This window comes from Enhydra lutris, unplaced genomic scaffold (assembly GCF_002288905.1).
Source record: "Enhydra lutris kenyoni isolate GAN:26980312 unplaced genomic scaffold, ASM228890v2 scaffoldscaffold68, whole genome shotgun sequence".
Classification (NCBI taxonomy): domain Eukaryota; kingdom Metazoa; phylum Chordata; class Mammalia; order Carnivora; family Mustelidae; genus Enhydra; species Enhydra lutris.
In genome coordinates, this window is record NW_019154152.1 from 378,675 (window position 1) to 392,241 (window position 13,567).

General features: G+C 39.3%; 1 protein-coding gene across 1 annotated transcript; it reads left to right on the forward strand.

Moving 5' to 3' along the window:
• Positions 1 to 153: 153 nt before the first annotated feature.
• On the forward strand, positions 154 to 11,765 carry LOC111159417 (proteasome subunit alpha 1). Its single transcript, XM_022521865.1, has 9 exons — positions 154 to 238; positions 1,714 to 1,758; positions 2,508 to 2,713; positions 3,908 to 3,996; positions 4,604 to 4,674; positions 4,990 to 5,119; positions 6,308 to 6,387; positions 9,957 to 10,067; positions 11,403 to 11,765. Exons 3-9 carry the CDS (start codon positions 2,592 to 2,594, stop codon positions 11,457 to 11,459), a joined length of 660 nt encoding a protein of 219 aa, XP_022377573.1. The 5' UTR covers positions 154 to 238; positions 1,714 to 1,758; positions 2,508 to 2,591; the 3' UTR covers positions 11,460 to 11,765.
• Positions 11,766 to 13,567: the final 1,802 nt, after the last annotated feature.

Consider the following 13,567-nt stretch of genomic DNA (forward strand, 5'->3'; position numbering starts at 1 on the left):
CCCGCCAATCTCAACTCCTCCTTCTTCCTAAGCCCCGCCCACTTTGGAGAGGGGGCGAGCCTTGAGGGCGGGGAAGCGTCGGGTTCTATCGATATCTCTGGGATAGACTGCCCTGCCCTGCGCCGCCTTCGTCAAAATCCCGAAGGCTTCTCTGTAGATTGTCGAGCGGTAGTTTCGGCAACCTTCCTGATTCCGCACCTCTGCAGGAGGCCGCAGCCAGATCCGCGCCGGAACCATGGTGCGTTGGATTCTGAGCGCGGGCAGTTTTGGGCCTGAGGTCCGCGGGCGGGGGAATGGCGAGCCCCCCTCCTGTCATTCTCAGAGCGGCCCGGGACTAGGGGGTATGGGAACCCCCGCCAACGGGAGGATTCCGGCAGTGATTCAGCATCTCCGGCCTGGCGGGGAGAGGGGCGGTGGGTAGTCGGTGCTGCCGTTCTCCGGGGTTCGTTTCGCTTTCTTCCAAGCCTGGGACACTGTTTCCTCGGTCAACCAGCTGAGTTCGCCCCTCCAGTTATTTCAGTGGTGTAATTCCAAGGAGCTCAGAGTGGCCCCTCGTGCTCTGTGTGGGAGAGAAGGGGACATAGGGACTTGACTTCGACGCTTCACTGTATTGCCCCAGCAGACTTGATCCCTGGGTTTGCGTTCCAGGACAGCGTCCATTTTACTTGTGGGTCCGTCTGATTTCTTTCTCCCCTAGGGCTTGATCAGAAAGGGTTCTTTCGGGGCGCCTGGGTGGTTCAGTTAGTTAAGCGTCTGCCGTTGTCTCGGGTCATGATCCCAGGACCCTGGGGTCAAGCCCCATGTCGGGTTCCCTGCTTCTCAGGGAGTCTGCTTCTCTCCCTCTCCCTCCCTCCCCGTCCCCCGCGCTGTTGTGCTATCTCACTCTCTCTCAATAAATCTTTTTTAAAAAGAAAGGGTTCTTTTCATTTTGTCCAGTCACCTGGTTTTACGAATGAATAAACCGAAGCTGGGAGAAGTGCTGGTGTCACGGATACCACCTGGCCTCAGGACTTCCAGCCATAATCTGCCATTCCAGCACTCAACTTTCTCACTCTCCCGCGGTCCGCGATTATTCTTCCAGTATTTGGCTAGTAGACTTGTTTCAATGTCTATTAAAGCAGTAATGGTTCTGATGGCTTTAACTGTTTGTGTCAATGTCAGACTTCCTGAGAACATTCTTGTGTTTATTCATTCAGTATGAATGTTTATACGTTCAAGGCACTGTTTTGAGTGCAGCAAGGGTTCAAAGATAAATCTGCGCTGTTCCTAATCATTAAGCAGAAAGGGACGTGCAGATAAAGAACTGATGGGAGTGTATGTTGGAATTTTGGGAGAAAAGATGAAGACTTAAAGAGGTAGACATTTGAGCTAGTTTAAAGAGGAAGCGTGCTTTTAACTCTTTTTATTAGGGCCCAGAATAAGGAAAGAGCATAAACAGGGAAGGAAAGTTGAACACTATGAACTTTAGTAATTGAACCCAAAGGGAGTGCTACAGATAGAAAGTTGGGAAGTTAGGTCCCATCTAGATCTGCTCCTCCCTTTTAGCTCCTGGTAAGTTTTGCAACTGAGTAATCTACCAATGAGGTTGTATTAACAGCATGTGTTAATGTTGAATGGAAACAGATGGGAGAACATTTTTTAATGATAGAGCTTATTAAAAATTTGAATTTGTAATGTTCTTAAATCAGTAGGTGTTTTTTCTTTTACTTTCAGTTTCGCAACCAGTATGACAATGATGTCACTGTTTGGAGCCCTCAGGTAAAAATGTTTTATACTTTATCTGTGAGGTGGCTTTAGAGGGTCACCTAGCTCACTAGTAGAGCATGCAACTCTTGATCTTGGGGTGGTGAATTTGAGACACACATTGGGTGTGGAGCCTACTTTTTTTTTTTTTTTTTTTTTTAAAGATTTTATTTATTTATTTGACAGAGAGATCACTAGGCAGAGAGGCAGGCAGAGAGAGAGGAGGAAGCAGGCTCCCTGCTGAGCAGAGAGCCCGATGCGGGGCTCGATCCCAGGACTCTGAGATCATGACCTGAGCCGAAGGCAGCGGCTTAACCCACTGAGCCACCCAGGCGCCCCAGGAGCCTACTTTAAAAAGAAAGAAAAACTCATGAAATTGTAGGCTGTGAGAAAATGGAATATAATCATTTTAGACATTCCTGGAACCTAGATTTATCATTAAAGTAACTTTCCTAATTTAAAGGAAAAATCAGGGGCGCCCGGGTCACTCAGTTGATTAAGGGACTGCCTTAGGCTCAAGTTGTGGTCCCAGAATCCAGGGATCGAGCTCCATGGGGAGTCTGCTTCTCCCTCTGACTTTCTCCTCTGTCATGCTCTCTCTCTCTCTCTCAAATGAATAAATAAAATTTTAAAAAAATAATAGAAAAGAAAAATCATCTGAGATTTAAATATATTCACCTGAGATTTAAGAACACAAGATCAATTTTGAATATATGAAGGGTCTTGTAAGATGACTCTAAAATGTGTTGTTGTTTTCTCTTTAGGGCAGGATTCATCAAATTGAGTATGCAATGGAAGCTGTCAAGCAAGGTTCGGCTGTGGTTGGTCTGAAATAAAAAACCCACGCAATGTTGGTTGCATTGAAGAGAGCACAGTCAGAGCTTGCAGCTCATCAGAAAAAAATTCTCCATGTTGACAACCATATTGGTATCTCAATTGCGGGACTTACTGCTGATGCTAGACTGTTATGGTGAGTATGATTATGTAAAACAAAAGAAATATCCCTTTTGATTCGTCCAGCTAAGATATTTTAGGAAGTTGTCTGGTAGAGATTCTAAATTCAGATTGTGATACCTTAGTGGATTTGGGCTCAGTTGCTGAATGCTCTGTTTCTTGACCCCTCTAATAGAAACTACTAGATTTAACCATGTTAAGATTAAAGATTGTGGGGCGCCTGGGTGGCTCAGTGGGTTAAGCCTCTGCCTTCGGCTCAGGTCATGATCTCGGGGTCCTGGGATCAAGCCCCGCATCAGGCTCTCTGCTTGGCGGGGAGCCTGCTTCCCTCTCACTCTCTGCCTACTGTGATCTCTCTGTCAAAAAAATAAATAAATAAAATCTAAAAAAAAAAAAAAAGATCAGAGCTTTTGAGAAGTCACCAAATAATGTGATACTTGTTAACCAGGATATATTGTTTGAGACAATGTTATGACTAAGAAGACCTTGACACTTCGGTCTGGTTTCTGAGGGCTGGGGGAACTACTCTTGCTTTCTTTAATATGCTAGTATTTATTAAACATACATTTCTTGCAAAGCTCAATACTGGATACTGCAGGGTACACAAGGGTGAGTCAGATACGCATCTTTTCTAGGAACTTAAAATCTAGTAGTATATCCATAATACAAGGTAGAAAGTGAAGAGTAACAGGTAGATTTCTGTGAGTCCAGAGGAAACAGATTGTATCTAGTTGAGAGGCGTTCTAAAAATGAAGAGCTGGGGCTTTGAAGTCACACAGATTGAGTTTCATTCTTACTTTTACCCCTTAGTATTTGAGATGAGGCTAGTTACTTAACCCATCAGTTCTTTTAGTATTTACTTTTTCAAGGTTATTGTTTAAGAGCCCAACATGTAGAGCATGTAACACAGTACCTTTTGGGTAATTTATTGCTCTTTTTCTCTTGCTCAGCCTTCTCTGTTCTCTAAAGTGCTCAGAGACCAAGTTTATCTAGAGCTAAGGAGTATTTTAATCTTTTTTTTAAAAAAAAGCGAAAAACCTCATGTGTCCCAAGAGTTTGGTATAAATACGCATCCTTGTGGCATGTCTTTCTCATTCCCTTACATGGATGTAATCCATGTGAAGAAAACAAACAAAAAAAAGCAAACTACTTTATTTAGACTGAAATAACTCTGATGAGAAATAACTAATTTTCCTTGTTTCCTTTTTAGTAATTTTATGCGCCAGGAGTGTTTGGATTCCAGATTTGTATTTGACAGACCTCTTCCTGTGTCTCGTCTTGTATCTCTAATTGGAAGCAGTATCCTTTTTTTTGTTAGCATTTATGAATGTGAACTTTAAATGGAGTTTTGATACTTAAGTGTTATGTTAATTATTGGGATATAATACATAGCGTAGGTAAAATTTTGAAAACTTTAAGGTTAGTTACTTTTCAACAACAAAATGTTTAGAATTTAGAAGGAATTGTGGGGCATTTTGTCATGGAAAAATTATTCTAAATAAGGATTTGGGTTGCTCTTTCGTCAGCCCTTTTCTAGACCTAGATAAGCTCAATTTGAGGAAAACCAGTCAAGTCTCATTTTTAGAGAAGATTTAAAGTTTTTTATTGGTGGTTCTAGATGTCCTTCAAAATTCTTGATCCTTATATCCAAAACAGATGAGGTTGTCTATGTGAAAAGAGACCATTTTGCTAGCACTCATTCTTGGGTTTGGTGGATAGTTCTAACATTTTTGTAATACTAGGCCAAAGAAATATTTCTCTTGTATTTCTTCTTGCTGTGGTGGATTGTGCAGCAACTTAAAAAAAAACAAAAAACAAAAACAGAGCTCTTTGTTAATAGTGTTTAATTTGAGAATAAATTTAGTACTTTATTCCTTGTTAGAACAGTTTCTTTAACTAGTTTAAGAGACCCAGATACCAACCCAGCGATATGGCCGGAGACCATATGGCGTTGGACTACTTATTGCTGGTTATGATGTAAGTTAATAGAATTAATATATTTTTATGATTTTTTAAAAAACTGACTAGAGGGTGCCTGGGTGGGTCAGTGGGTTAAGCCTCTGCCTTTGGCTTGGGTCATGATCTTGGGTCCTAGGATCGAGGCCCACATCAGCCTCTCTGGTCAGCCGGGAGCCTACTTCCCCCTCTCTCTGCCTACCTCTCTGCCTACTTGTGATCTCTCTCTTTCTGTCAAATAAATAAATAAATCTTTAAAAAAAAACAAAAACAAAAGAAAACTGACTAGAAATTATACAGTGTGTGTATGTATATATATTTCTTTTCTATTTGTAGGATATGGGCCCTCACATTTTCCAAACCTGTCCGTCTGCCAACTATTTTGACTGTAGAGCCATGTCCATTGGAGCCCGTTCTCAATCAGCTCGTACTTACTTGGAGAGACATATGTCTGGATTTATGGAGTGTGAGTGATTTTTGTTTTTTGGTCCCCTCTAGTCTTTATATAGTGAATAAATAGTATCCTAAATGAAGAAAACTATTAGCCTTACAGAAAGAGTTTTTGTTTTATTTTGTTTTCAGATAAGCCCATGGAGTGTTCATTATTTCTCTCATACATACTGGTTATTACCCCATGTAGCCATCACAGTAGTTTCCATCACAATAGAACTTTGTCAAAATACAAATGTCCTCAGCTTTGAAGAGTGTTGGTTCTGTTGGTCTGAAGTGTGCCCCAACCAGAGTTGAGGACCAGTGTACTCTTTACCAGTTATAAGTTCTATTACCAGCTTTTAGTTTTCTGTGATTCTCTTATTTTTAGCCACACAGATATTTCTGTATTAAGTAGTCCATAAACAAGTAAAAAATTAATGTAACTATGGGAAAGAAAAGTAAAATGTTGATGTAAGATGTGATCATAGGACAAGCTTTTCAAGTGCTTTGCTTATGCAAGGGTCTTAGACTTTAACGCATTCTTTTTGGACATCTCTTGAGGGGACCATGTGGTTGTTTCCCCTTCATTCTATCATGGTATATTGCATTATTTGACTTTTGAATGTTAAACCAGCTTTGCATTCCTAGGATAAATCCTTCTTGCTCATGATTAATAATATAAACTATATATATATATATCTATGTGTGTGTGTGTGTGTGTGTGTGTGTATAAATGTTTACATAAACATAAATGTTGCTGGATTCATTTTGCTAATATTTTGTTGAGTTTTTTTTGTGTGTCTGTATCCATAAGGATTATTGATCTGTAGTTTTAGTTTCTTGTGATATCTTCTTCTAGTTTGGTATCAGGTTAATACTGGCCACATAGAAAGAGTTGGAGACTTTGTTTATAAAGAGCAAACACCTTCCATAGAATACATTCTACAAAACTTTGTGCTGTAGCATTTGTGAATCAGGATTTCCATTTGATTTAGCATAAAAAAGGCCAAATTTAGGAATAAAAATCATGTATTCTCTTATTACATAAAATAATAGTGATGTTATTTATTATTATTAGAAGATTATATGGCTAAACATTATAATTTTGGCTGTTATTATTGTGATATATTTAGTATGTGACTGAAACCATAATAGACCTGACAAATAAAAGTAGCCTAGCATGAAGGTGAAATTAAGAAATAATTGTTAATTTATTACATAGGCAATTTAAATGAACTGGTGAAACATGGTCTGCGTGCCTTACGAGAGACGCTTCCAGCAGAACAGGACCTAACTACAAAGGTAGATATCATGTTCTTCAATTCGAGATTTCAACATTATAGGTCAATCATTTATTTCATAAATATAATAGAGGAGTATATGCTTAACAATTCTTTAATTTGGGAGATGGCTCCCTTGGTTGGTTCATTCTTTTTCTTTAAGCTATTCACTAAGTGATCTGATTTTGAAATGATTTTCAAACATTTCTTTTTGGAATAAAGCAATAAAACCAGTAAGTCTTAGGTAGAATGTCCTTCAGTTTCTTCAGCAGGTAGAAATATCTTTGTATTATTAACTCAGTTAACAAATATATATATTGAGCACCTATCATGTATAGGCAGTAGACATTGAGAATATAATAAACACAGCAAACATCTTGGCTTTCTTGGAGCATACATTCAGGTCGGGGAGATAGACAATATATGCATAAGTAAATTATATAATACATTAGAAAATGATAAATACTACAGAAAAAATAGGTTAAGAGGAAAAAGAAGGACCATCTGGGTATGGGAAGAAGGTGTGGTGAGGGACATTTAAAATAGGTTGGTTAAGGATGGCTTCACTGAGAAAGTGAAATTTGAGGAAGATGTCTAAAGGAGGTGAGTGAGTGAGTGATTCAGATGTCTAGAGCAAGATGATTCCAGGGAATACAAGTATAAGGGCTTTGAGTCCAGAATATTTCTAGTCTTTGAGGCAAGAAGGCCAGGAGTGTTGGAGATCAAGAGGAAGAGAATGACTAAAGTGAAATAATGGAGCCTAGATCATGTATAAACCATTGTAGGTACTTTGGATTTTACTGAATAGATTATTAAGTTTGAACAGAAGAATACCATGATTTGATTTAGGTTTCAAAAGAGTTATTCTGGACGCCATTCTGAAAATAGATTGTAGTGGGCAACATGGGTGAAAATAGTTTTGAAACTCTTACGGTGATACAGAATACAGAGAAATTGTGGTGTAAAAGAGCCTTGAAGTTGGAGATCAGGATAAGTGGTTCACTTTTGGGTATCTTTTAAAATTAGAGCTAAAAACATTTGTTAGTGCATTGGTTGTGAGGGTGTAAAAAATAACAAAAAAAGTTGTTTTCATGATTTTGGGCTTGATTAGAGGAAGGAGAGATTTACGATTTACTGAGCTGGATATAAGACAGTGGAAGGAACAAGTCTTGGGGTAGGAGTTGTGGAGAAAGATCAGGCAGTTAGCTTAGGACTTAAAACTTGTTAATGCCTACTGTCCATTACTGATAGAGAATAAGCAGATATTGGGGCACCAGGCTGGCTCAGTCAGTAGACCATACAGCTCTTGATCTTGGGGTTATGAGTTCAAGCCCCATGTTGGGCATAACACTTACTTTAAAAAAATAATAATAATAATAAGCAACTATCAGATGTGTATGCCCTGGAGTTTGGTGGAGAATGGTCTAGCTGGACTTAGAAAGTTTGGAGTCTTTATGTAGAAATGGCATTTAGAGATTGAATTGGATGAAACCACTGAAGGAATTGAATAGTTCTCAAGAGGTTTGAGGCCTGGGCAAGGGGCCCTCTAGAGTGCCTATCACACCTTTAGAGATTGCAAGGTGAGTATCAACAAAAAGAGACTGAGAAAGATGACGAGGAAGGTTGGAGAAAAGCATTCTTGAAAACAAATGAAGAAACTATTTCGAGGAAGAGGGAATGAAAAATTGCTATTAGACATCAAGGAAGATAGGGAATGAGAATTAGCCATTAGATTAATAATGATGGGGACTTGACTAGACAATTTTATTGGAACGGTGAGCCCAAAACTGAAAGGAATGGAACCGGGACAGAATGGGAGAAGAGGAATTGGAAGTGGCTTTACGGAGATATTCTCTTGCAGGTTCAGAGAGATGGGGTGGTGGTTGGAAGAGAATTTGGTGAGAGTTTTTCGTTGTTTCGGTTTTTTAAAATGGGAGAAATTACAGCATGTCTGGTGCATGATTATAAGAACAATCCATTGTAAAGAGAAACATTTATGTAGGAGAAATACGAGGAAAAACTGCTGGACCAATGTCCTTAAACGTATACAGGTGGAAAGATAGACCTTGGGATATTGGTTCATTCACACTAACAGGAAGGGAGAGAATCTAGGGACGTAGATACAGGAAACGGTAGTTATTATGGGAGCCTGTGAACATTCTCTTCTGAAAGTATATATTTTTTAAGATTATTTATTTCTTTATTTGATGGACAGAGATCACAAGCAGGCAGAGAGGCAGGCGGAGAGAGAGGAGGATGCAGGCTCCCCGCTGAGCAGAGAGCCCTATGTGGGGCTCGATCCCAGGACCCTGAGATCATGACCTGAGCTGAAGACAGAGGCTTTAACCCACTGAGCCACCCAGGTGCCCCTGAACATTCTCTTCTAATTGCTTCTGTTTTCTCAGTGAAATAAGGAGCAAGGAGAATGGAAAATCCTAGAAAGATGTCCAGGAGAGAGGAGATTGGATGATCTAGGGACCCGTATAGTACAATGCAGGATCCACTACAGGCCTCCTTGTGGTTAATGATCATTAAAGGGAAATGAGTCAGCATTTTATAAATCCATCTTATTATCGTGATTGGATAGTTATTATTGTATATGTATGTGAAGAATTTATAACCTGTGTAATCTTTTAAAAATAATTTTTCCTATCCTAAAAATAATTTTTAAAAAATCAGGAACGTACATTAAATTATTTTTATTTGTTTACCATACGGGCACCTGGGTGGCTCAGTTGGTTAAGGATCTGACTCTTGATTTTGGTTCAGGTCATGATAAGAGCGAACCTGCGTCAGGCTCCATGCTGAGTGTGGAACCTGCTTAAGATTCTCTCTCTCCCTCCCCACCCGCTCCCCCCAAAAATGAGTAAAGTACCCATCATGCCATCACTCCAAGACGACTATCTTTTAAAATTGGGGTTTACAGTTACCTGTTGACATTTGCAATTTGGAAAAGTTTGCTCAGGTATCTGGCTTTCTCATTTCATATTTTTACTGAATCATGGAGAATGATTAATGAAATCATTGCGAGAAGGCCTGTATATTATGCCTCAATTTTTCACTAAAATTTTAATCTTAGAGGAGGCTTTTTTACACTGGCATTCACTGAGCATTTCAAGAATTGCTCTTAAATTTTAACATTTAGAAAATAGTTCCAAGACCCCACCAAAGTTAACATTTTAGAACCTAAAACTTGTTCTCTTTCCTTATTAGGAATCACCATGTCTTAACGCACATAGAAAACAAACCCGATTATTTCTTTGGAGTTAGGCTTACTTTCCAGCCAAGTTGCTTGCTCTGGTAACACTGGTCTGCAGCACATTTCCATTATAAGCCTAGTTACAAATTCCTAGGAGGCCAGACCTTTGGCGTTACTCATGATTATCAAAAGTGAATATTAAATCTGCAAGTTAAACAGGGATCTGCTAGTTTTCTTCTTCCTTTTTTCTCTACACTTAAGTACTTTTTAGTCTTATTAAGTGCTATACAAACTTTTATTTTGTTTTTTTCACTCAACATTTAATCAAAAGCATTTTCCAATATGAATTCTCTTGATTTTCAATTTTTATCTTTCCCTCCTCCTGCCCCCAGAATGTTTCCATTGGAATTGTTGGTAAAGACTTGGAGTTCACGATTTATGATGATGATGATGTATCTCCATTCCTGGAAGGTCTTGAAGAAAGACCGCAGAGAAAGGCACAGGTATATAACTAATCATGATACCAGAAGGTTTAGTTCTATCATAAACTGCTGTTCCTACCACAGTTGTTGAGGAAAGACACCATTTTTGGCTTTAATCATTGAGGTAGGCTCACAGTTCAAATGACAGTAGGAAAACTTGGAACTGAATAATGTAAAGTACTGAGGGGGCAGTGATCTCCATAAGCAACAAGGGTTGATGATTTGGCTCTCTGTTGCTGTTTTTCGCAAATATGTTTGTGGACTGTGGCTAAGTCATTCTTTTGCTGGTCTCATTTTGGGTCTCTTGTACTCAGTTGAAGCAGTGGGACTGGAACATCCAAGATGGCTTTATTCACAGTCTTTGTTATTCATATTCTCTAGGTATATCCTAGAGGGACAGCTAGAAGGTTGGGACCTCTGCTAAGATGACTGGACCACTGTCCATGTAGTCTCAGAGCCTCTCTTCACAAGGGTCTCTTTAGCAGGGTAACAGCTCAGAGCTTGCAAAAGTTCAAAAGCTCAAAAATGGAAGGTGCTAGACATTCTTAAAGGCTAGGCCTGGGAGGGGCACAGCATCAGTTTTGCTTATTCTGTTGGTTAAAGGAAATCATACGGCCAGCCACGAGTCTATAGGAGTGGGGACTGAGAGAAAGTTTATTGGGGTCCCTTTGGAAACTGAATTGGCCCTTCACAAATACTGAGAAAAGGATCAGGAAGTGTTGGGAAATCTTAGATTAAATACTGGTCTTTTTTGTTGGGTATTTAGAATACACAGTTGCTATTTTATAGATACTTATTTGATGGCTGTGTAATTGAAAATAAAGTGTCCTAGAGAGAAATATTTTCTGCACTGTGAATTTTTTTTTTCATCTTGGAGAGGATATGGTTGGTACTATTTGGAGGAGTAGGATTTGCATTATTTAAACTGTTGTTGGTAAGAACCAGTACTGTTGGGAAGAATGCTGTGAGTTCCACACAGCTGATTTGTTTGATCATGTTTTCTCTGTGTTTATTAGTGCTGAAGAGGATGAGAATGTCAAAAATGTACTGATTATATTCCAAGGCTAGAAGTGATAATAAAAAGGAGGCCTTTATTCCTGAACAAGACAAAGTATGATAAAATGCTGGAATTGTTCAATGATGCTTAGGTTTTCAGTCCTATAAAATGATGCCTGCTTAAAAACAAAAAACGTTTGTTCAGAAACTTTAACAGGGCAGTGAACTAAATCTGAGTATCCAGAATATCTCCTAACCCCTTTTTCTTGCATATTTTTTATAATATTTGTGATAAGAAGTATATATTGGTCAAGTGATTTTTTTCTTTTTAACCTGTTTTCTTTTTTCTTCCCCTTACAGCCTGCTCAACCTGCTGATGAACCTGCAGAAAAGGCTGATGAACCGATGGAACATTAAGTTACAAGCCAGTCTACGTGTGTATTCTCAAATCTGTAAGAATTCAGGAACGTGTACTGATGACAGTAATCTATACTTTGAACCAAAAGATGCAGGGTGGTCTTATGGTATGTTTTAGGAATCAGTCCGGATGTGTTTTTCCTAAGCAACTTGTCTGAAACCATATAATGGTATGATTTTTCTTTGAGAGGGTCTATATAATCATTTTCTAGTAAGTATAGTTACCTGTACTAATGTTTTTATATGAAGAACATAGTGTCTTTGTGTTTTTAAAGACAACTGTGAAATAAAATTGTTTCACCTGCCCGTGTGTTGGGTTTTTGTTTTTTAAGTAGCTTCAACTATAAATAGTAATGAGATTACAACTGGTAGTCTGCCATGTTTGCCAAATTAATTTGCCTTAGGTTTAGTGATGGGGAAAAATAGTACCTCTTATCTATCACAGCCTTATACCAATCCCCTAGGTATGGACTGGCTACATGAGAATCCATGGAGATTTGGTTCAGAATACAAATTGCAGGGTTCAACCCTGGAGACTTTTTTTTTTTTTTTAAGATTTTATTTATTTATTTGACAGATCACAAGTAGGCAGAGAGGCAGGCAGAGAGAGAGGAGGAAGCAGGCTCCCCGCTGAGCAGAAAGCAAGATGTGGGGCTCGATCCCAGGACCCCGAGATCAAGACCTGAGCTGAAGGCAGAGGCTTTAACCCACTGAGCCACCCAGGCACCCCAACCCTGGAGATTCTTATTAAAACCTGAGAAACCACGACTTTTCAGGGAGCATAATAGCAAGGTTTTTAACAAATGAATGGTTTTTCATTACAACCAGCAGATGGCAGTAGTGATAGCACTGGTCTCAGTGTAGGGAACTTTTGCAAAAATGACAAGAGGGAAGTTTTAATTCCAAACCATCATTTCCTCTTATCATGTCCAGCCCCACTCTGGCGTAATCTTTAGACAGCCTTCCATTATTTTTGTGAGTGGTGTATCCAGATACTGCAATACAATTTTTATCTTAGGCCATGTAAAATGAAATTTGAGGAAATCTGATCTACAAACCAAACACTCCAAAATTTTGCTGCTTAGAAACCTTGTGGAGTTTTTTATTTCCTGAGATTCCTATCTTTCTAGAGAGGAACAGTTCATTTGTAGATAGGGAACTTGGATTTTAGATCTAATTCTACTAATTAGTTGCTGTTTGGAGAATTATTTTAAAGGTTAAATGGGAAAATTTATGTGAAAATACCTTATACACTCTAAAATTCATAAAATGTTAGTTTATTTTTTTTCTAAATTGCCCAAAATTTATTTTTATTTAAAGATTTTATTTTGGGGGCACCTTCATGGCTCAGTTGGTTAAGCGTCTGCCTTTGGCTCAGGTTGTGGTCCCAGCATCCTGGGATCAAGCCCCACATGATGCTTGCTGTAGAGCTCGAGCCTGCTTCTCCTTCTCCCTGTCTGCCTGCCACTCCCCCTGCTTGTGCTCTCTCTCTCAAATATTTTAAAAATAATATTTTAAGTAATCTCTACACCCAATGTAGGGCTTGAACCTACAAGCCCAAGACCAAGAGTCACAACGCTCTGCTGACTGCGCCAACCAGGTGCCCTTACAGATTGCCCAAAAGTTTAAAAGTGTTAGTAGATTTAAATCTCTCTGGCTTCTTGAAGGTAAAGTGCTAAGACAAACTCTGGCAACCTTGTTGAGAGAAAGACCTGACTAAACACAGGAATGTGTGAGGTGTTGGGTCTTTATTCTGGAAGTAGACCCAGGAATCGGCCACTGGAGCTTGGGATGAGGCCACAAGGACCATGTGGCCATTATACCTACCATAGAGTTGGCTTGAGCATGTGCAACTTCCACACACAAAGTGAATGGGAGGGAGGGGTCCCACCCACCTTCACACTCAATGGCTCTTATAGTCTGGGGGAAGGAACATACGTGGGAAATTTCATAATCTCTTTAAAGCCTCAGGCAAGTCTCTCTTCCTCTGTGCCTAGCATTGTATGAGCCTCTTGCCTTGTTGGGTGATTCTGTTGTTTAAAGATAATGTGTAAGTAACATTTTGTATCTGTTCCCTAAATGCAAACAAATTACTTGACTGGCGCTCA